The sequence below is a fragment of the Bombina bombina genome, chromosome 3, assembly GCF_027579735.1.
Source record: "Bombina bombina isolate aBomBom1 chromosome 3, aBomBom1.pri, whole genome shotgun sequence".
NCBI lineage: Eukaryota > Metazoa > Chordata > Amphibia > Anura > Bombinatoridae > Bombina > Bombina bombina.
Genome location: NC_069501.1, coordinates 975,691,869 through 975,714,133, shown reverse-complemented (window position 1 = coordinate 975,714,133; position 22,265 = coordinate 975,691,869). Strand labels below are relative to the sequence as shown.

General features: G+C 40.5%; 1 protein-coding gene across 3 annotated transcripts in view; it reads left to right on the top strand.

Annotated features, from left to right (window-relative positions):
• Nucleotides 1–22,265, top strand: part of KMT2D (lysine methyltransferase 2D) — a 948,037-nt gene that overhangs the window by 838,354 nt on the left and 87,418 nt on the right. For all 3 annotated transcript variants that reach the window (XM_053708073.1, XM_053708075.1, XM_053708074.1), the window contains 2 exons: nucleotides 13,251–13,407; nucleotides 13,958–14,030. In XM_053708073.1, the coding sequence (XP_053564048.1) occupies nucleotides 13,251–13,407; nucleotides 13,958–14,030 (230 nt within the window). The remainder of the gene's footprint in view (nucleotides 1–13,250; nucleotides 13,408–13,957; nucleotides 14,031–22,265) is intronic.

The window sequence follows — 22,265 nt, the reverse complement described above, 5'->3', positions numbered from 1 at the left end:
TCTTCGCCCAGGCGTGGGCAAGAGATGTCCAGGATCCCTGGGCGTTGGAAATTATATCCCAAGGATATCTTCTGGACTTCAAGGCTTCCCCCCAAAAGGGAGATTTCACCTTTCACAATTATCTGCAAACTAGATAAAGAGAGAGGCATTCTTACACTGTGTGCAAGACCTAGTTATGGGAGTGATCCATCCAGTTCCAAAGGAGGAACAGGGACAGGGATTTTACTCAAATCTGTTTGTAGTTCCCAAAAAAGAGGGAACCTTCAGACCAATTTTGGATCTAAAGATCTTAAACAAATTCCTCAGAGTTCCATCATTCAAGATGGAGACTATTCGTACCATCCTACCTATGATCCAGGAGGGTCAATACATGACTACAGTGGATTTAAAGGATGCTTATCTTCACATTCCGATACACAAAGATCATCATCGGTTTCTCAGGTTTGCCTTCCTAGACAGGCATTACCAGTTTGTAGCTCTTCCCTTTGGGTTAGCTACAGCCCCAAGAATTTTTACGAAGGTTCTGGGGTCGCTTCTGTCGGTCCTAAGGCCGCGGGGCATAGCAGTGGCCCCTTATTTAGACGACATCCTGATTCAGGCGTCAAACTTCCAAATTGCCAAGTCTCATACGGACATAGTGTTGGCATTTCTGAGGTCGCATGGGTGGAAGGTGAACGAGGAAAAGAGTTCTCTATCCCCCCTCACAAGAGTTTCCTTCCTAGGGACTCTGATAGATTCTGTAGAAATGAAAATTTACCTGACGGAGTCCAGGTTATCAAAACTTCTAAATTCCTGCCGTGTTCTTTATTCCATTCCTCGCCCTTCAGTGGCTCAGTGCATGGAAGTAATCGGCTTAATGGTAGCGGCAATGGACATAGTGCCGTTTGCACGCCTACATCTCAGACCGCTGCAACTCTGCATGCTCAGTCAGCGCAATGGGGATTACACAGATTACTAAATCTGGATCAAGAGACCAGGGATTCTCTTCTCTGGTGGCTATCTCGGGTCCATCTGTCCAAAGGTATGACCTTTCGCAGGCCAGATTGGACAATTGTAACGACAGATGCCAGCCTTCTAGGTTGGGGTGCAGTCTGGAACTCCCTGAAGGCTCAGGGATCGTGGACTCAGGAGGAGTCACTCCTTCCAATAAACATTCTGGAACTGAGAGCGATATTCAATGCTCTTCAGGCTTGGCCTCAGCTAGTGACAATGAGGTTCATCAGATTTCAGTTGGACAACATCCCAGAAGTCTCAAAGATAATTCGCTGGGCAGAGATTCACTCTTGCCACCTATCAGCTATCCATATCCCAGGTGTAGAGAACTGGGAGGCGAATTTTCTAAGTCGACAGACTTTTCATCTGGGGGAGTGGGAACTCCATTCGGAGATGTTTGCACAATTGGTTCATCGTTGGGGCAAACCAGAACTGGATCTCATGGCGTCTCGCCAGAACGCCAAGCTTCCTTGTTACGGATCCAGGTCCAGGGACCCCAAGGCAATGCTGATAGATTCTCTAGCAGCGCCTTGGTCCTTCAACCTGGCTTTTGTGTTTCCACCGTTTCCTCGGCTCCCTCGTCTGATTGCCAAGATCAAGCAGGAGAGAGCATCGGTGATCTCGATAGTGCCTGCGTGGCCACGCAGGACTTGGTATGCAGATCTAGTGGACATGTCATCTTTTCCACCATGGACTCTGCCGCTGAGACAGGACCTTCTACTTCAAGGTCCTTTCAACCATCCAAATCTAATTTCTCTGAGGCTGACTGCCTGGAGATTGAACGCTTGATTTTATCAAAGCGTGGTTTCTCCGAGTAAGTCATTGATACCTTAATTCAGGCACGAAAGCCTGTCACCAGGAAAATCTATCATAAGATATGGCATAAATATCATTATTGGTGTGAATCCAAGGGCTACTCATGGAGTAAGGTCAGGAATCCCAGGATATTATCTTTTCTCCAAGAAGGATTGGAGAAAGGATTGTCAGCTAGTTCCTTAAAGGGACAGATTTCTGCGCTATCTATTCTTTTGCACAAGCGTCTGACGGATGTCCCAGACGTTCAGGCATTTTGTCAGGCTTTAGTTAGAATCAAGCCTGTGTTTAAACCTGTTGCTCCACCTTGGAGCTTAAATTTGGTTCTTAAAGTTCTTCAGGGGGTTCCGTTTGAACCTCTTCAATCCATAGATATCAAACTTTTATCTTGGAAAGTTCTTTTTTTGGTAGCTATTTCCTCGGCTCGTAGAGTTTCCGAGTTATCTGCCTTACAATGTGATTCTCCTTATCTGATCTTCCATGCAGACAAGGTAGTTCTGCATACCAAACCTGGGTTTTTACCTAAGGTGGTATCTAATAAGAATATCAATCAAGAGATTGTTGTTCCGTCTTTGTGTCCTAATCCTTCTTCAAAGAAGGAACGTCTATTACACAATCTGGACGTGGTTCGTGCTTTAAAGTTTTACTTACAAGCTACTAAAGATTTTCGTCAAACATCTGCTTTGTTTGTTGTCTACTCTGGACAGAGGAGAGGTCAAAAGGCTTCGGCAACCTCTTTCTTTTTGGCTAAGAAGCATAATCCGGTTAGCCTATGAGACTGCTGGCCAGCAGCCTCCAGAAAGGATTACAGCTCATTCTACTAGAGCTGTGGCTTCCACATGGGCCTTTAAAAATGAGGCTTCTGTTGAACAGATTTGTAAGGCGGCGACTTGGTCTTCGCTTCATACTTTTTCAAAATTCTACAAATTTGATACTTTTGCTTCTTCGGAGGCTATTTTTGGGAGAAATGTTTTACAGGCAGTGGTACCTTCCGTTTAAGTACCTGCCTTGCCCCTCCCTTCATCCGTGTACTTTAGCTTTGGTATTAGTATCCCACAAGTAATGGATGATCCATGGACTGGATACACCTTACAAGAGAAAACATAATTTATGCTTACCTAATAAATTTATTTCTCTTGTGGTGTATCCAGTCCACAGCCCGTCCTGTCATTTTAAGGCAGGTATTTTTTAATTTTTAAACTACAGTCACCACTGCACACTATGGTTTCTCCTTTCTCTGTTTTCGGTCGAATGACTGGATATGGCTGTTAGGGGAGGAGCTATATAGACAGCTCTGCTGTGGGTGTCCTCTTGCAACTTCCTGTTGGGAATGAGAATATCCCACAAGTAATGGATGATCCGTGGACTGGATACACCACAAGAGAAATAAATTTATCAGGTAAGCATAAATTATGTTTTTCTTAGAGTTCTCACATATACTAATATCGGATAATCCGAACAACAGATCTCCTAAGGAGATACCACTTTCCCCATAATAATGTTATATGAAATACCACTTAGACAGGTGCAAAATTTAAAAACTACAGGACACCCAATAGTCCTGTCATTCCTCCCTTAACATGTTTCACCTATTGGCTTTGTCAAAAGTGGAGGCGCCGCCCAAATTGCGGCCTTTTATTCACTTCCTATTCGACATCACGCGCATTTATGTGACGTCATGACTGGCTAATCGAATATGCTTAAAAAAACGACCTTTATCTTAAAGTAATGTATGGTGAATAATATATTCAATTGACTTTCTCCCCTACATATTTAAAGAAAAAGTACTAAGTACTGTATTTGACATGTCATTAGAAACGATAGTCATTGTTGATGTATACTGTGTTTTGTTTCCCAAGTGGGCATCTCATTATAATGTCACTCTATCTTATCAGTACTGTAATGATTATCTATATAAAAGGCTTTGAGGAGAATTTATGTGTACGTAACCCCTGATCCATAATATTACCAAATCTTAACAGAGAAAAACAAAAAATAAAAAATATCTAGTGATATTACAGTGCTAAGTGTCTGTGAAAACTGCTGTGAACTTATCTGTAAAGATTAAATTATTAATAAATTTAAATTCTATTACATTAATTTAAATAAAATTATTTTAAATGCAGTATAATGTGTTTTTACTGCTGTGAGCTTAGGTGTTTTTTACTAATATGTAAATAAATTAACACAGTGTGGTACATGCATTTTGACAGTTGTGAATCTACTGTCAATTTCATTAGTTCTCTTATTATTTAAGTGGTGTTTATTATCGTAACTTGTGATGCCTGTGATATCTAATAAAGTTTTTCCTTTTATTTTAATAGAGTACCTTGTTGACTAAGGAAACTCTATTCCATTGTGTCAATATATACAGGTCCCTAGTGTATAAATAAGGGACTTCTTAATGTAAAATAGTTACTATATTTATTTAAACCATTTGGTTGTACTGTATTCAAGAGGTAAATCCAGCGTGTTTCTGCTTTTAAAAGGGTACATTCCATATCTCCACTTCGAATACCTAGTGAGATATTTTGTATCCCAAAGCATTTCAAATCTGACTTTTTAGATTGATGAACATGTAAAAAATGATTTGCCACACTTGTCAATTTCTTTCATGTAATTGGCAAGAGTCCATGAGCTAGTGACGTATGGGATATACAATCCTACCAGGAGGGGCAAAGTTTCCCAAACTTCAAAATGCCTATAAATACACCTCCCACAACTCAGTTTTCAAACTTTGCCTCCTATGGAGGTGGTGAAGTAAGTTTGTGCTTGATTTTTATGATTTCTTCTATGATAAGCCCTTCTAAGCATTCTGAAGCCCAATTCCTGTGTACAGTGTTTGTCAGAGAATTCTTTGGCGTGAATGTGCATCTATGATGACACAAGTTCGTCATTTCCTGCGTCTTTAGTTGAAGCCAGGTTGTTTGGCACGAAGTTATGTTTATGACATGAGTTGCGTCATTTCCGGATGTTTGTTGGCCCCAAAAAATGTTTATACTTCTTTTTGCGTCGTGCGTCATACTTGGCGCCTAAAAAAATAAGTTTTATTTTACCTCACTTCCTATATGCTCCTTGCCTTCTTTATGTTTAGACGGCTATGCCATTGCTTTTTTGCCAATTTTTTGCATTTGCAATTTTTCCATTCCTAAAACTGCTATATGTGGAAATAAGATTTTTGTTTAATTGCTATGTTTTCTTTTACATTTTACAAGATGTCTCAATCTGATTCTGTCTCAGAAGCTGCTGTAGGAACCATGATGCCTGAACACAGTTCTACCAAAGCTAAGTGTATCTGTTGTAAGCTAGTGGAGATTATATCTCCAGCTGTAGTATGTAACAGTTGTCATGATACGCTTTTGCATGCAGAAAAAGTTTCTATTAGTGCTAGTACAATATCTGTTGTTCCCTCAACATCTAATGTACATGATATCCCTGTTGATATGAAAAATTATATTGCTGATGCGGTACAGAAGGCTATGTCTGCTATTCCGCCTTCAAATAAACGTAAAAGGTCTTTTAAAACTTCTCATAATACTGATGACATTTGTAATGACCGACAACATACTGATATATCCACCTCTGATGAGGATCTCTCTGACATTGACACTGATAAATCAACTTATCTTTTTAAAGGGACAGTAAACCTTAAAATGAATGTTATATAATTCTGCACATAGTGCAGAATTATATAACATTATATTAGCCAAACTTTCTAACACATAATATTCCCTTTTCATTTTTAACAAAAAACGCCGTTTTACAGACCCGCGCTCTGCTTTTTTTACACATCGCATCAGGCCAGCTGTATAGTCACAGCCCGGCCCGACCACGCCATAAGATTAAGTGCAGCTCGCTCCTGTCACAGTTACATGAAAGAAAACATAATTTATGTACGAACTTGCCTGATAAATTAATTTCTTTCATATTGACAAGAGTCCATGAGACCCACCCTTTTTTGTGGGGTTATGATTTTTTGTATAAAAGCACAATTATATTTCCAGTTCCTCCTTTTTTTGTATGCTTTTTTTACTCCTAATTTTTATCACCTCACTACTTGGCTATTCGTTAAACTGAGTTGTGGGTGTGGTGGGAGGTGTATTTTATAGGCATTTTGAGGTTTGGGAAACTTTGCCCCTCCGGGTAGTATTGTATATCCCATATGTCACTAGCTCATGGACTCTTGCCAATATGAAAGAAATTAATTTATCAGGTAAGTTCTTACATAAATTATGTTGTGTGTGTATACTGTGTGTGTGTATGTATGTGTATATATATATATATATGTGTGTGTGTGTGTGTATATGTGTGTGTATATATATATATATATATATATATATATATATATATATATATATATATATATATATATATATATATATACACACACACACACACACGCATACACATACATACACACACATACATACATACAGGTGGCCCTCGGTTTACGCCGGTTCAATTTGCGCCGTTTCAGAATAACAACCTTTTTTTTCAGTCTTGTGACTGCTATTGAAAAGCAGTGCACTAATTAAAATAGCCAGTAGGTGGAGCTGTCCGCTTGTTTTGCAGCAAAGTTATGCAAGTTTAGCAGACTGAAATTTATCTGTGTACACCGTACAGACCTTAGCTATCGAGCAACAATATCTAGCAGCCACTTCCCTATTATCTTCCTGCCCAGCTGCTTGAGGTGAAGGTGCCTAACTGTCTATTAATCATTCCAGATTGAAATGCATAGAATAGGTGCAGACCCAATATTATCCAACATGCTAACAATGCAGAGAACTGTTTGCAGAAAAATGCAAGTAAAAATTTTTTTGTTCATTAAACTTAGTTTGATGATAGTCTGTTGTGTGATTATTTAATTAGGTTTATAATGCTGTTTAGCATTTAAAGTCTTAATTTCAAAGCTTTAAAAATAATGTATTAGGTGTTACTTATGTCAATTTTGAGAGGGGCCTGGAACCTAACTCCTTTACTTCCCATTGACTTACATTATAAACTGGGTTTCAATTTACAATGGTTTCGATTTACAACCATTCCTCCTGGAACCTAACCCCGGCGTAAACTGATGGCTACCTGTATATGTGTGTATGTATGTATATTTGTGTGTAGATCTGCACTCTTGCAAACCATTAAACAGTCAGCGACCAGGGTGCTGGCAAAACAATATAATAAAAAAAAATATACAGACCATACTTGCTGGATTGACGACAAACCTTCCTTGCAGCTTTAATAAAGGTGATGTTTCGGGGGACAATCTCCCTTTCCTCAGACCTGACCATCCATATTTATCTCTCTCTTTATTAAGATACAAACAGAAAATACAAGAAATATGTACACAAAATATAGTGCAGGGATCATACTTGGCTGTCTTAAAAGATTTATCTAGATCACAGAATGTCAGTCACTGTCTTAGTGGCTGAATCCTCTTATTATGCAGGGTGCTTGTTGGACTGTGATCACTACAGATGCAAGACTTTCAGGTTGGGGGACTATTCTTGGGAGGTGAGTTTGCCAATAAATATTCTATAACTCTATGCAATTTTCAGAGCCCTTCAGATTTGGCCTCTGTTGAAAAGGGAAACTGGAAAGCAGATTTGCTCAGTTATCAGTCACTGCATCCAGGGGAATGGTCTCTTTTCAAATAGATAGTGGAATTGTTGGGTTTCCCAGAGATGATCTGATGATCTCACAGATAATATGCGAGGTCCAGCGACCCTTGATGCTCTGGAAACTCCATTTTTGTTTAGACTAGCATGTGTGTTTTTTTTTCTTTCTCTGGTTCTTCCCAGAGTGAGTACAAGGATCAGGGAATAGAAATTATCCATAATCCTGATTGCTCCGGCATGGCCTAGCAGGATTTGGTATGCAGATCTGGTTCAGATGTTTAGTTGCCTTCCATAGTCACTTCCTCTGCGTCTGGACCTTCTGTCTCAAGGTCTGTTTTTCCATCAGGATCGCAAGTCTCTAAGCTTGGTGATTGAACGGTTAGTTCTCAGGCAGAGAGGTTTTTCTGATTCGGTTAATGATAGACCTGCAAGCCTGTGATTAAGAAGATTTATTATAAGGCCTGGAAGGCCTTTATTTCTTGGTGTATGTATCATGTTTTTTCTTGCCATTTTTTTTAGAATTCCTGGGATTTTGCCATTTCTTTTACAAAGATATGACGAGTCCACGGATTTCATCCTTACTTGTGGGATATTCCTGCTAACAGGAAGTGGCAAAGAGCACCACAGCAGAGCTGTATATATAGCCCCTCCCCTTCCCCTCCACCCCCAGTCATTCTCTTTGCCTGTGTTATACTAGGAAGACATGGTAAAGTGAGGTGTTAGTTTTAGTTTCTTCAATCAAGAAGTTTTTCATTTTAAATGGTACCGGTGCATACTATTTTCCTCAGGGGGATATGGAAGAAGATTTCTGCCCTGAGGTTTGATGATCTTAGCATTTGTAACTAAGATCCACGCTGGTTCCCACAAGACTTCTGAAGGTAACCATGAGACATCTTCAGTGTGGAGACCGGTTGCATGCTACAAGCAGCATTAAGGTATGTGCAGCCTTTTTTTCTTAGAAGACTTGGTGTATCAGAACTGGCTGGCATTATTTCCCTGTATGGGAATGGGGTAAGCAGTAAAACCTATTTTAATAAGAGAGGTGTTACTGGAGTCCCTATTTTATATTTAGCATTAGTTGATATTTGGGCATTATGTGACATGGGAGACAATATAAAAAACGATGTTTTATGTTTTTTATTTTTTTGGCACTTAAAACTTATTGGTTTTATGCTTGAGGGTTATATTGTGTGTGTATTTTAACTTTACTGCAAAACTGCATTTCCATGCGGTGTTGTTTGGGCCTACTCTGACTTTTGACCTTAAGGGGCGGGGCCTATTTGTGGCGCAATTTCTTCAGGCTTAGCAGCAGCAAACAGTAACTCGGTGGCTCCTGGACTGTGTAGCTGGTCTGAAGGGTTGGAAACTTGATTTGAGTACCCTGGGGGCAGGTAGGCGCCACAGCAGAGCTGTGGCGAGGTGCAGAATGTAGTTTTATCTATCTTTTGACTACATGTTGATATAAGTACTTCTAAAGCCTTATTTCTGCCCTTGCTTCTGGGTGCAGTCATTTTTGGATTAACCAACGATATTAAGTTAAATTTGGGAATAATTTAAAGTTTTTTGTGCATTTTGTAAAAATTGTTCACTTTTTCTTTTCTTAAAGGCACAGTACACGTTTTTTCTAATGTTTATTTTATACTATAAATAAGTGTTTAAACTACTTTTGTGGTACTACTAGTCTGTTCAACATGTCTGACATTGTTTCTCATTGTTCTATGTGTTTAGAAGCTATTGTGCAACCCCCTCTAACATTGTGTAACTTTTGTACTGAAAGGGCTTTACAATGTAAAAAGCATATTTTAAATAAAGTAAGTGTGCCTAGGGATGATTCTCAGTCCGAAGAGAATCAGGATATGCCATCCAATTCTCCCCAAGTGTCACAACCTTTTATGCCCACACAAGCAACGCCTAGTACTTCTAGTGCATCTAATTCCTTTACTCTGCAGGAGATGGCTGCAGTTATGTCAACTACCCTTACAGAGGTATTGTCTAAATTACCAGTGTTGCAGGGTAAACGCAGTAGGTCAAGTATTAATGTAAATACTGAATCATCTGATGCTTTATTAGCTATTTCCGATGTGCTCTGAGTTGGGGATTAGGGAATTACTGTCTGAGGGTGAAATTTCTGATTCAGGGAATGTTTTGCCTCAGACAGATTCGGATGCTATGTCATTTAAATTTAAGCTTAATCACCTGTGCCTGTTGCTTAGGGAGGTTTTAGCGACTCTGGATGATTGTGATCCTATTGTGATTCCTCCAGAGAAATTGTGTAAAATGGATAAATATTTGGAAGTTCCTACTTACTGATGTTTTTTCGGTTCCTAAGAGAATTTCGGAAATTATTAGTAAGGCATGGGATAGACCAGGTATACCGTTTTCTCCCTCTCCTAATTTTAAGAAAATGTTTCCTATATCAGATACCATTCGGGACTCATGGCAAGCGGTCCCTAAGGTAAAGGGAGCTATGTCTTCCCTAGCTAAGCGTACTACTATACCCATTGAGAATAGTTGTGCTTTCAAGGATCCTATGGATAAGAAATTAGAGGGTCTACTAAAGAAATTATTTGTTAATCAGGGATTTCTTTTACAATCTACGGCTTGCATTGTCCCAGTAACTACTGCAGCAGCTTTTTGGTTTGAGGCTCTAGAAGAGTCTCTTAAGGTTGAGACTCTATTAGATGACATTCTAGATAGAATTAAGGCTCTTAAGCTAGCTAATTCTTTTATTACTGATGCCGCTTTACAAATTGCTAAATTAGCGGCAAAAAATGTAGGATTTGCTAATTTAGCACGTAGAGCATTGTGGCTCAAATCTTGGTCTGCTGATGTGTCATCAAAACATAAGCTTTTAGCTATTCCCTTTAAAGGTAAGACCCTTTTTTGGGCCACAATTGAAGGAGATCATTTCTCATTTTACAGGAGGTAAGGGCCATGCCCTACCTCAGGATAGGTCGGTTAAAATGAGGGGTAAACAGAATAATTTTCGTTCCTTTCGGAACTTTAAAGGAGGACCCCCTGCTTCTTCTTCCACAAAGCAGCATGAAGGGGTGGCCCCCGATCCGGGACCGGATCTAGTAGGGTGCAGACTTTCTTTCTTTGCTCAGGCTTGGGCAAGTGATGTTCAGGATTCCTGGGCACTAGAAATAGTGACCCACGGTTATCAATTGGAATTCAAGGATTTTCTCCCATGAGGGAGATTTCATATTTCAAAATTATCTGCAAACCAGATAAAGAGAGAGGCGTTTTTACACTGTGTAAAAGACCTTTTTACTATGGGAGTAATCTTTTCTGTTCCAAAATTGGAACAGGGACAGGGGTTTTACTCAAACCTATTTGTGGTTCCCAAAAAAGAGGGAACGTTCAGACCCATTTTTTGACCTCAAGTGTCTAAACAAATGTCTAAGAGTTCCATCATTCAAGATGGAGACAATTCGAACGATTTTGCCAATGATCCAGGAGGGTCAATATATGACTACCGTGGATTTGAAGGATGCTTACCTTCATATTCCAATCCACAAAGATCATCATCGGTTTCTAAGGTTTGCCTTCTTTGACAAACATTATCAGTTTGTGGCTCTTCCCTTCGGGTTGGCCATAGCACCCAGAATCTTCACATAGGTTCTATGGTCTCTTTTGGCGGTTCTCAGACCGCAAGGGATAGCGGTGGCGCCTTATCTGGACGATATTCTGATTGAGGCGTTAACATATCATCTGACAAAATCTCACACGGACACAGTGTTGTCTTTTTTGAGAACTCACGGCTGGAAGGTGAACATGGAGAAGAGTTCACTTGTTCCACAGACAAGGGTTCCGTTTGAACCTATGCATTTCATAGATATTAAACTATTATCTTGGAAAGTTCTGTTTTTAGTTGCTATTTCTTCTGCTCAATGAGTTTCTGAGCTTTCAGCATTACAGTGTGTTTCGTCTTATCTCATATTTCATTCTGATAAGGTGGTTTTTACATACCAAACCTGGGTTCCTTCCTAAGGTTGTTTCGAATAAGAATATTAATCAGGAAATTGTTGTTCCTTCCTTGTGTCCTAATCCTTCTTCTAATAAGGAGCGTCTGTTACATAACTTGGACGTGGTCCGTGCCTTAGTTTTACTTACAGGCAACTAAGGATTTCCGTCAATCATCTTCATTATTCATTGTTTATTCTGGAAAGCGTAGGGTCAGAAAGCTACGGCTACCTCTTTCTTTTTGGCTGAGAAGTATCATCCGCCTGGCATATGAGACTGCTGGACAGCAGCCTCCTGAAAGAATTACGGCTCATTCTTCTAGGGCTGTGGCTTCCACATGGGCTTTTAAAAACGATGCATCTGTGGAACAGATTTGTAAGGCTGCGACTTGGTCATCCCTTCACACTTTTTCCAAATTTTCCAAATTTGATACTTTTGCTTCTTCTGAGGCTATCTTTGGGAGAAAGGTTCTTCAAGCAGTGGTGCCTTCCGTTTAGGTTCCTGTCTTGTCCCTCCCTTTCATCCGTGTCCTATTGCTTTGGTATTGGTTTCCCACAAGTAAGGATGATATCCGTGGACTCGTCATATCTTTGTAAAAGAAAACTAAATTTATGCTTACCTGATAAATTACTTTCTTTTATGATATGACGAGTCCACGGCCCACCCTGTTCTTTTTAAGACAGTTTTTCTTTATATTTTTTGTAAACTTCAGTCACCTCTGCACCTTTTTAGCCTTTCCTTTTTCTCTTCCTATACCTTCGGCCGAATGACTGAGGGTGGAGGGGAAGGGGAGGGGCTATATATACAGCTCTGTTGTGGTGCTCTTTGCCACTTCCTGTTAGCAGGAGGTTAATATCCCACAAGTAAGGATGAAATCCGTGGACTCGTCATATCGTAAAAGAAAGTAATTTATCAGGTAAGCATAAATTTAGTTTTTTGCCTTTGACGGTCAGATTTCTGCTCTTTCAGTTTTGTTCGAAGATTGCTAATCTTACTGACATTCATGGTTTTGTTCAATGTTTGGCTATCAAGCCAATTTCTTCTCCTTGGACTATAACTTTTGGTATTAAAAGTTTTGCAGGCTCCTCCTTTTGAGCTTCTGCATAAGGTTGATATTAAGCTTCTTTCTTGCAAGCTTTTGTTTTTTTGCTGTCTCTCCTGTTATTAGAGTCTGAGTTGTCTGCTCTTTCATGTCATCGTCGTCATCATCTTATTTTTCAATCAGGATAAGGCAGTTTTGAGAACGAAATGTATGCTTACCTGATAATTTCTTTCATGGTAGTGAGAGGCCATGAGACTGCACCCTTTTTTTTTTTTTTTCTTTTTTTTTTGCGCACATTTTCCACCCCTACTATTGTTACTTTTCTTACCTTTTTTTTGCTTGGAAATAACTCGGACTAGTCTACCAGTGAGGAGGGAGGGGTTTTAAAGAGCTCTTGTGGTTTGTGAATCTTTGTCTACTCCTAGTGGCAGGGAAGTATAATTCCCAGGCATAATGGATCGTGGACTCTCATCACCATGAAAGAAATTAAATTATCAGGTAAGCATAAGTTCATTAGCTGTTTATGTTTGTTTAAAACCTAATAGTTTGCAACCAGACTTATGTTTGAGAGTCCTGTTCTGGTGATTGAATGTGCAGACCATTTCCAGGTTTAGAATGAAGACTCACACTCCTGCTGGTGTTAAGAGTTCCTAGAGTTATTCAGCTGCATTTCTCGGATCCAGTAACAGGCTAGATTTCCCTGAACACCTGGCCTGTTAGGTCTTAGGGCTAGATTTGAAAGACACTGCTTAAGCTATGAATATGCATTTCAATTTGATTTTATTTCACTGAATTGATTTTAATATGCTTGCTTGCTTTTCAAGAACAACTTAAGTAACCCGCCTACCCCTCCGTCATCGCTGCCTCCCACTCCACCACCTTCTGTGCAACAGAAAATGGTTAATGGTGTAACAGCTGTGGAAGACCTAAGTGAAGGAAATAAAGAAATTGAGAGTAGCAAAGAAGCAGAAGCTAAGAAAAGTAAGCATCTCTCTCCAATCTGCTTTTCTCAGTCTAGCAAAAGAAATAAAATGTTTGACTCGTGTTCCATTTTCCCCCATGTCATATAGTAAAGTTTAGCTTGTTCTATGTTGGTTAAAAAAGGAAAATTATGTATATTGCAAAGTTATTTTGCTTTGCATAACTACACTTTTACTGCCCCTTTACTTTTTGGACAGTGGAAACTACAAGCAGGAAGCAATATATATTTTATATTCTTCTCCTGGGTTGTTGTTTTTTTACGAGCTTATTTTCTGAAGATGGTAGTTGAGTGGGTAATTATTCCTATACCCCAAGACGCTCCAAGAGTAATTGAATTTAAATGTTTTACTCAGTAGACTTCAGACAACTAAGATACATTACAAATAACTCACTAGTGGATAAACTGGAACGAGCCAAGAATATGAACATATCATATTTATGTGTTTATTTTTTTTTACACTGTTAAATTCATCACATAGTAATTGTGTCAATGTGAGTAATTGTGATCATTTGCTGCAGTACATTTCACTTCTATTCCTTAACCTTTTAGGTACAGTTGAACGTAGTCTGGACCTCTTGGCTGCATTGCCCACCCCACCACACAACCAGAGTGAGGATGTTAGGTAAGGAGGTTTCTGAATGCCTTTTTAAATGGACATGATACCCAAATGTTAAAGCACTTGAAAGTGATGCAGCACAGCTGTAAAAAAAATGACTAGAAAATATCACCTGAACATCTCTATGTTAAGATTCTTCAACAAAAAAATTACATATGATGCTTGCCCATCAAGTACCACTAAGCACCACTTTGGACAACAAACAATTTAGAGATTTTTAAATATGAATAAATTACTTAAAGGGACATAATACGTGTATGCTAAATGACTTTAAAGTGATGCAGCATAACTGTAAAAAGCTGACATGAAAACATCTCTATGTAAAATGGGAATATATTTTACCTCAAAATTTCTTCAGCTAACCAGAGTAAGTGCTCTGTGAACAGATATTCTTCAGCTACTGTCCAGCTGCACGTTGAAGAAAATTATAGTAAACTTCTTCAATAGGAAAATAACATGGCTGTGCCTGCACATCCTGATTGGCTGCTTAAAGTCTCTTTATAGTAGGATGTGAATAATTATAACATTTGGAATTAAAATCTTTCTTTTTTTAGATCCTTCTTTGGAATCTGTAGTAGTAGTTTTTCTCACTTTTTAAACTAAAAATAGAATTTGTGTCTTAATGTAGATAATGTCATTTTCTCTTGTAAGGTGTATCCAGTCCACGGGTTCATCCATTACTTGTGGGATATTCTCCTTCCCAACAGGAAGTTGCAAGAGGACACCCACAGCAAAGCTGTCTATATAGCTCCTTCCCTAACCCCCACCTCCAGTCATTCTCTTGCAACTCTCGACAAGATAGGAAATGTCAAGAGATATGTGGTGACTTAGTGTAGTTTTACCTTCAATCAAGAGTTTGTTATTTTTAAACGGTACCGGCGTTGTACTGTTTTACTCTCAGGCAGAAATTAGAAGAAGAATTCTGCCTGGAGGTTGATGATCTTAGCGGTTTGTAACTAAGGTCCATTGCTGTTCTCACACATAACTGAAGAGTATGGGAAAACTTCAGTTGGGGGGAACGGTCTGCAGATTACCTGCTTTGAGGTATGTTCAGTATTTTTATTTCTAGAGAGATGAATACGTTCTAGAAAATGCTGACAGAGCCTTGTATATTTGAGGTAAGTTAGATGCAGTGATTTAACAACTGGGATCATGCTTACAAAACAGGGTAATACTCATGTTAATACTCATATTACTTAGTGACAAAACGTTTGCATGTTTTCATAAATAGAACGTTTTTTCTCTGAGGGAGATGAGTCTTTATTTCGGGCCTAGTTTCCACATTGCTAGTCAGATACTCCTAGGAGTACTTTCTTAAGGCCCCTCTGACATCCAGTACATGGTGGGAGGGGCCTATTTTCACGCTCTAGATGCGCAGTTTCCTGCAGACTGAGACATCCAGCTTCCCTAGAGGAGTCCTCTGGCACCTGAGGACAATCATAAAGGGTTTATTTCTTCACTAAATCGTATTTGAGGGCAGGTAGGAGCCTCAGCAGAGCTCAACTGTTTTTTACCGGTGGTTGACGTTTTTTAAATCCAGTTTGGGGGCTAAGGGGTTAATCATCCATTTGCAAGTGGGTGCAATGTTGCTTTAGTCCCTTACACATACTGTAAAAAAAATTTAAGACTTTACTGTATTTTTACACTGTTTTGCAGTTTAAGTGCTAGTTTTTTTTCTCTTAAAGGCACAGTAACATTTTTGTTTAATTGCTGTTTCACCTTTATTAAAGTGTTTTCCAAGCTTGCTTGTCTCATTACTAGTCTGTTAAACATGTCTGACATAGAGGAAACTCCTTGTTCAATATGTTTGGAAGCCATTGTGGAACCCCCTCTTAGAATACGTACCAAATGTACTGAAATTTCTATAAACTATAAAGACCATATTATGGTGCTTAAAGATTTATCTCCAGAGGATTCTCTAACTAAAAAAAAGGGAGATTATGCCATCTAGCTCTCCCCACGTGTCAGAACCTATAACTCCCGCTCAAGTGACGGCAAGTACATCTAGCGCGTCTAATTCTTTTACCTTACAGGACATGGCGGCAGTTATGAATGCTACCCTATCAGAGGCAGGGCCGCCATCAGGGGGTGACAGGGGTGACTTCTGTCAGGGGCCCAATGAGCCAGGGGGGCCCCATGAGGCAAGAACTAAAAAAAAAAAATGGGCAATGTTATTACACATAGTAAAGTATTAGCATTTGAGAGGATTTCTTAGTGTGCACTAAACCACTATGCACAGTGTGAGACAGACTTGGCACTTTGTACAGTGTGTGCTTGAGTAAGACGGCAGATCACTTTCATTTGCAGAGGAGGTAGGACTTATTTAGCAAATGTTTTTTATTTCTTTGTGCAATTTTGGATTGTAACTTCAGTGTGGTAGTAGTTGTTTGGTTGGGCTAGGGGTCCATAAAAACACTTTTTTTTTAGCAGCAGTGTATTTATGATTATTTGACAATGCTGTAGAAATTCTATATTTAAAACCATGCAGAAATGTTTCCTCCTCAATACACAAATGGTAGATGCCCTTTTGGCAGATTTGCATTATATATATTTATTTTTATATATATATATATATATGACATTCCAGTTTACTGCCCCTTTATGCATCAACTTTCCAGATGCAAGGAGGCATTTTATCTAAGATTTTTACATCAGCATAAAATTTTATACTCTCAGACTAAGATTGCTCAGTGTTTGAAATGAGACAGGTTAACTTAAAACTGTTCAGTTTACACTACAGCTGACTTAATTTTGAAATACATACCAACAAGCCTAAATCCTGCATTTAACCAGATCTAATGGTATGAGTACCACAGTTTATGGTCCCACCAAGACCATATAGAGTACAGCATTTTCAAAATCCATAAGTACAGCTGACAAATGGGAAAATTTGTACACTATATTTGAAGTGGTGCTCTAGGTTGGGGAAAATGGGGAAAAAACAAACGCATGTCAATGTTTTAAAGGTACTTTTCTTCATCTAGCCATCTACCCAGCTCATTAATGTACAATTTTGAATTCACAGAATTATTTTTGTTTGCACATTTACAAATATGATTCTTTAAAAAGTGATCTCTTAATTTCTAAAAAAAAAAATTATAATGCATGTTATCATGCACACACTGTTGATTTAGGGGATGCAAGGTGCATAAATGTTTCCTCCTGTGAGTGTTTCTGTGGGTGTCTGTGTTTATGCCTTTGTGCTTTGGTTTGTGTCTCTATGAGTGTGTATGTATTTTTTATCTGTGGGTCTCTCTGTGAGGGTGGGTGTGTATGTCTTTGTGCATTTTCTGTGGATGTCTGTGAGGGTGTGTGCGTATGTCTTTGAGCTTTTTCTGTGGGTGTCTCTGTGAGGGTGTGTGTATGTTTGTCTTTATGCATTTTCTCTGGATGCCTCTGTGAGGGTGGGTGTGTATGTCTGTGCTTTCTGTGGATGTCTCTGTGAGGGTGTGTGTGTGTGTATATGTATGTATGTCTGTGTTTTCTGTGGATGTCTCTGTGAGGGTGTGTGTTTTATGTGGGTGTCTCTGTGAGGGTGTGTGTATGTCTTTGTGTGTTTTCTGTGGATGTGTCAGTGAGAGTGTGTGTATGTATGTCTTTCTGTGTTTTTTATGTGGTTGTCTCTCTGTGTGTGTATGTCTTTGTGTGTTTTCTGTGGATGTCTGTGAGGGTGTGTGCGTATGTCTTTGAGCTTTTTCTGTGGGTGTCTCTGTGAGGGTGTGTGTATGTTTGTCTTTATGCATTTTCTCTGGATGCCTCTGTGAGGGTGGGTGTGTATGTCTGTGCTTTCTGTGGATGTCTCTGAGGGTGTGTGTGTGTGTATATGTATGTATGTCTGTGTTTTCTGTGGATGTCTCTGTGAGGGTGTGTGTTTTATGTGGGTGTCTCTGTGAGGGTGTGTGTATGTCTTTGTGTGTTTTCTGTGGATGTGTCAGTGAGAGTGTGTGTATGTATGTCTTTCTGTGTTTTTTATGTGGTTGTCTCTCTGTGTGTGTATGTCTTTGTGTGTTTTCTGAGGCTGTCTCTGTCTGTCTTTCCTTGGTTGTATGTGCAAGTTTAAGTTTGTGTGTGTGTGTGTACATTGTCTGTTCCTTTTTAGGATATTTTGACCTTAATACTAATTATTCACATCTTTCTACAGACTTTGAGACTAACAAGACCTTTCCGGAAGTAACCAATCCACCATTTAACCTTTAAATTATTGTTTAGGCAGTTCAGGGCCCTTCCTTTCAGCCACTGCATGCTGTTGTCGTAATTTAGTTGTCATCTTCCTTTACAAAAAGATAATCAGAACTCCATATTTTGTTTTCTAAATCTCGTTTTTTTACAAAACTGTAGTTTACCTCATTACATGTCAGGTCAATGTAAACAAGTGCTAAGTGTCTGTTTGGGTGTCTGTGTCTGAGTGTGTTTCTTTGCGTGTCTGCTAGAGTGTCTATATGTGAATCCTTATGTGTGAGTATGTTTCAGTGTATGAGTGTGTCTGTGTGTGTGTGTGTATGTTAATACCTTTACAACATTTCCAAGTTTAAATAGACAAGAATAAAGTGCATATACGTTTTAGTCACTTGGTCAAAAATTGCACATGTCAAAGGAGGGGGGGCCTGATCAATGGTTGAGTCAGGGGCCCGAAAATTTCTAGTGGCGGCCCTGATCAGAGGTATTGTCCAAACTGCCAGGGTTACAAGGAAAGCGAGACAGCTCTGGGGCTAGAACAAATACAGAGCTTTCTGACGCATTAATACCTGTGTCCGATATTCCCTCACAATACTCAGAAGCCGAGGCAGGAGAGCTTCTATCTGTGGGTGACATTTCAGATTCAGGGAAGGCGTTTCTTCAGTCTGACTCTGAAATGACAGCGTTTAAATTTGAGCTTGAACACCTCCGCTTATTGCTTAGGGAGGTTTTAGCGACTCTGGATGACTGTGAACCCATTGTGGTTCCAGAGAAATTGTGTAAGATGGACAAATACTTTGCAGTGCCTGTTTACACTGATGTTTTTCCAGTCCCTAAGAGATTTTCGGAAATTACTACTAAGGAATGGGATAGACCAGGTGTGCCGTTCTCTCCCCCTCCTGCTTTTAAAAAGATGTTTCCCATAGATGCCGCCATATGGGACTCGTGGCAGACGGTCCCTAAGGTGGAGGGAGCAGTCTATACCCTAGCTAAGATCCTAGGGATAAAAAAATTGGAGGGTCTCCTTAAGAAAATTTTTATACATCAAGGTTTTATTCTCCAGCCTCTTGCATGCATTGCCCCAGTTACTGCTGCAGCGGCTTTCTGGTTCGAGTCTCTTGAGGAGGCTCTACAGGTGGAGACCCCGTTGGATGATATTTTAGACAGGATTACAGCTCTTAAATTAGCTAATTCCTTTATCTCGGATGCCGTTTTTCATTTAGCCAAGCTAACGGCTAAGAACTCAGGTTTTGCCATTCTGGCGCGTAGGGCGCTATGGCTTACGTCCTGGTCAGCAGACGTTACTTCAAAGTCTAAGCTTCTTAACATCCCCTTCAAGGGACAGACCCTTTTCGGGCCTGGTCTGAAGGAGATCATTTCTGATATTACCGGAGGATAAGGTCACGCCCTTCCTCAGGATAGGTCCAATAAGTTAAGGACCAAACAGAATAATTTTCGTTCCTTTCGAAACTTCAAGAGTGGCGCAGCTTCAGCTTCCTTTAATGCAAAACAAGAGGGAAATTTTGCCCAGTCCAAACCAGTCTGGAGACCTAACCAGGCTTGGAACAAGGGGAAGCAGGCCAAAAAACCTGCTGCTGCCTCTAAGACAGCATGAAGGAGTAGCCCCCGATCTGGGACCGGATCTAGTAGGGGGCAGGCTTTCTCTCTTCGCTCAGGCTTGGGCAAGAGACGTCCAGGATCCCTGGGCACTAGAGATAGTTTCCCAGGGATATCTTCTGGAATTCAAGGGTTCATCTCCAAAGGGGAGATTTTACCTCTCACAACTATCTGCAAACCAGATAGAGAGGCATTCTTACGTTGTGTTCAAGACCTTCTGGTTATGGGAGTGATCCACCCAGTTCCAAGGGAGGAACAGGGCAGGGTTTCTATTCAAACATGTTTATAGTTCCCAAAAAAGAGGGAACGTTCAGACCAATCTTGGATCTCAAGATCCTAAACAAATTTCTCAGGGTCCCATCTTTCAAGATGGAGACAATCCGAACCATCCTCCCTATGATCCAGGAGGGTCAATAAATGACTACTGTGGACTTAAAGGATGCTTATCTCCACATTCCAATTCACAGATATCATCAGTTCCTCTGGTTCGCCTTCCTAGACAGGCATTACCAGTTTGTGGCTCTTCCCTTCGGGTTAGCCACGGCGCCAAGAATCTTTACGATGGTTCTAGGGTCTCTACTGGCGGTTCTAAGGCCGCGGGGCATAGCGGTGGCTCCTTACCTAGACGACATCCTGATCCAGGCGTCGACTTTTCAAATCGCCAAGTCCCATATGGACATTGTTCTAGCCTTTGAGGTCTCACGGGTGGAAGGTGAACAGAGAAAAGAGTTCACTCTCCCCTCTCACAAGAGTTTCTTTCCTAGGAACTCTGATAGATTCAGTAGAAATGAAAATTTTTCTGACAGAGGTCAGGATATCAAAGCTTCTAACTTCTTGCCGTGCTCTTCATTCCACTTCTCGGCCGTCAGTTGCTCAGTGTATGGAAATGATCAGCCTGATGGTAGCGGCAATGGACATAGTTCCGTTTGCCCGCCTACATCTCAGACCACTGCAACTTTGCATGCTCAATCAGTGGGATGGGGACTTCACAGATTTGTCTCCTCTGTTAAATCTGGATCAAGAGACCAGGGATTCTCTTCTCTGGTGGTTATCTCGGGTCCATCTGTCCAGGGGAATGAGTTTCCGCGGGCCAGAGTGGACTATAGTGACGACAGCTGTCAGTCTTCTGGGCTGGGGCGCAGTCTGGAATTCCCTGAAGGCTCAGGGTTCGTGGACTCAGGAGGAGGCCCTCCTTCCGATAAACATTCTGGAGCTAAGAGCGATATTCAATGCTCTTCAGGCTTGGCCTCAATTGGCTGCGGTCAGATTCATCCGATTTCAGTCGGACAATATCACGACTGTAGCCTATATAAACCACCAGGGGGGGAACAAGGAGTCCCCTGGCAATGATGGAGGTTTCCAAGATAATTCTTTGGGCAGAGGTTCACTCTTGACATCTCTCAGCTATCCATATCCCAGGAGAAGAGAACTGGGAGGCGGACTTTCTAAATCGGCAGACTTTTCATCCGTGGGAGTGGGAGCTCCATCCGGAGGTATTTGCCCAGCTGATTCAACTATGGGATCTGATGGCGTCTTGTCAGAAAGCCAAGCTTCCTCGTTACGGGTCCAGGTCAAGGGATCCCCAGGCAACGCTGATAGATGCTCTAGCAGTGCCCTGGTCCTTCAGCCTGGCTTATGTGTTTCCACCATTTCCTCTCCTCCCTCGTCTGATTGCCAAGATCAAGCAGGAGAGAGCTTCAGTGATTTTGATATTACCTGCGTGGCCACGCAGGACTTGGTATGCAGATCTGGTGGACATGTCATCCTTTCCACCATGGACTCTGCAGCTGAGGCAGGACCTTCAAACTCCAAGGTCCATTCAAACATCCAAATCTAATTTCTCTGCGTCTGACTGCTTGGAGATTGAACGCTTGATTTTATCAAAACGTGGTTTCTCCGAGTCGGTCATTGATACCTTGATTCAGGCTTGAAAGCTTGTCACCAGGAAAATCTATCATAAGATATGGTGTAAATATCTTCATTGGTGTGAATCCAAGGGTTACTCGTGGAGTAAGGTCAGGATTCCTAGGATATTATCCTTTCTTTCATGTAATTAGCAAGAGTCCATGAGCTAGTGACGTATGGGATATACATTCCTACCAGGAGGGGCAAAGTTTCCCAAACCTCAAAATGCCTATAAATACACCCCTCACCACACCCACAAATCAGTTTTACAAACTTTGCCTCCTATGGAGGTGGTGAAGTAAGTTTGTGCTAGATTCTACGTTGATATGCGCTCCGCAGCAGGTTGGAGCCCGGTTTTCCTCTCAGCGTGCAGTGAATGTCAGAGGGATGTGAGGAGAGTATTGCCTATTTGAATGCAGTGATCTCCTTCTACGGGGTCTATTTCATAGGTTCTCTGTTATCGGTCGTAGAGATTCATCTCTTACCTCCCTTTTCAGATCGACGATATACTCTTATATATACCATTTCCTCTACTGATTCTCG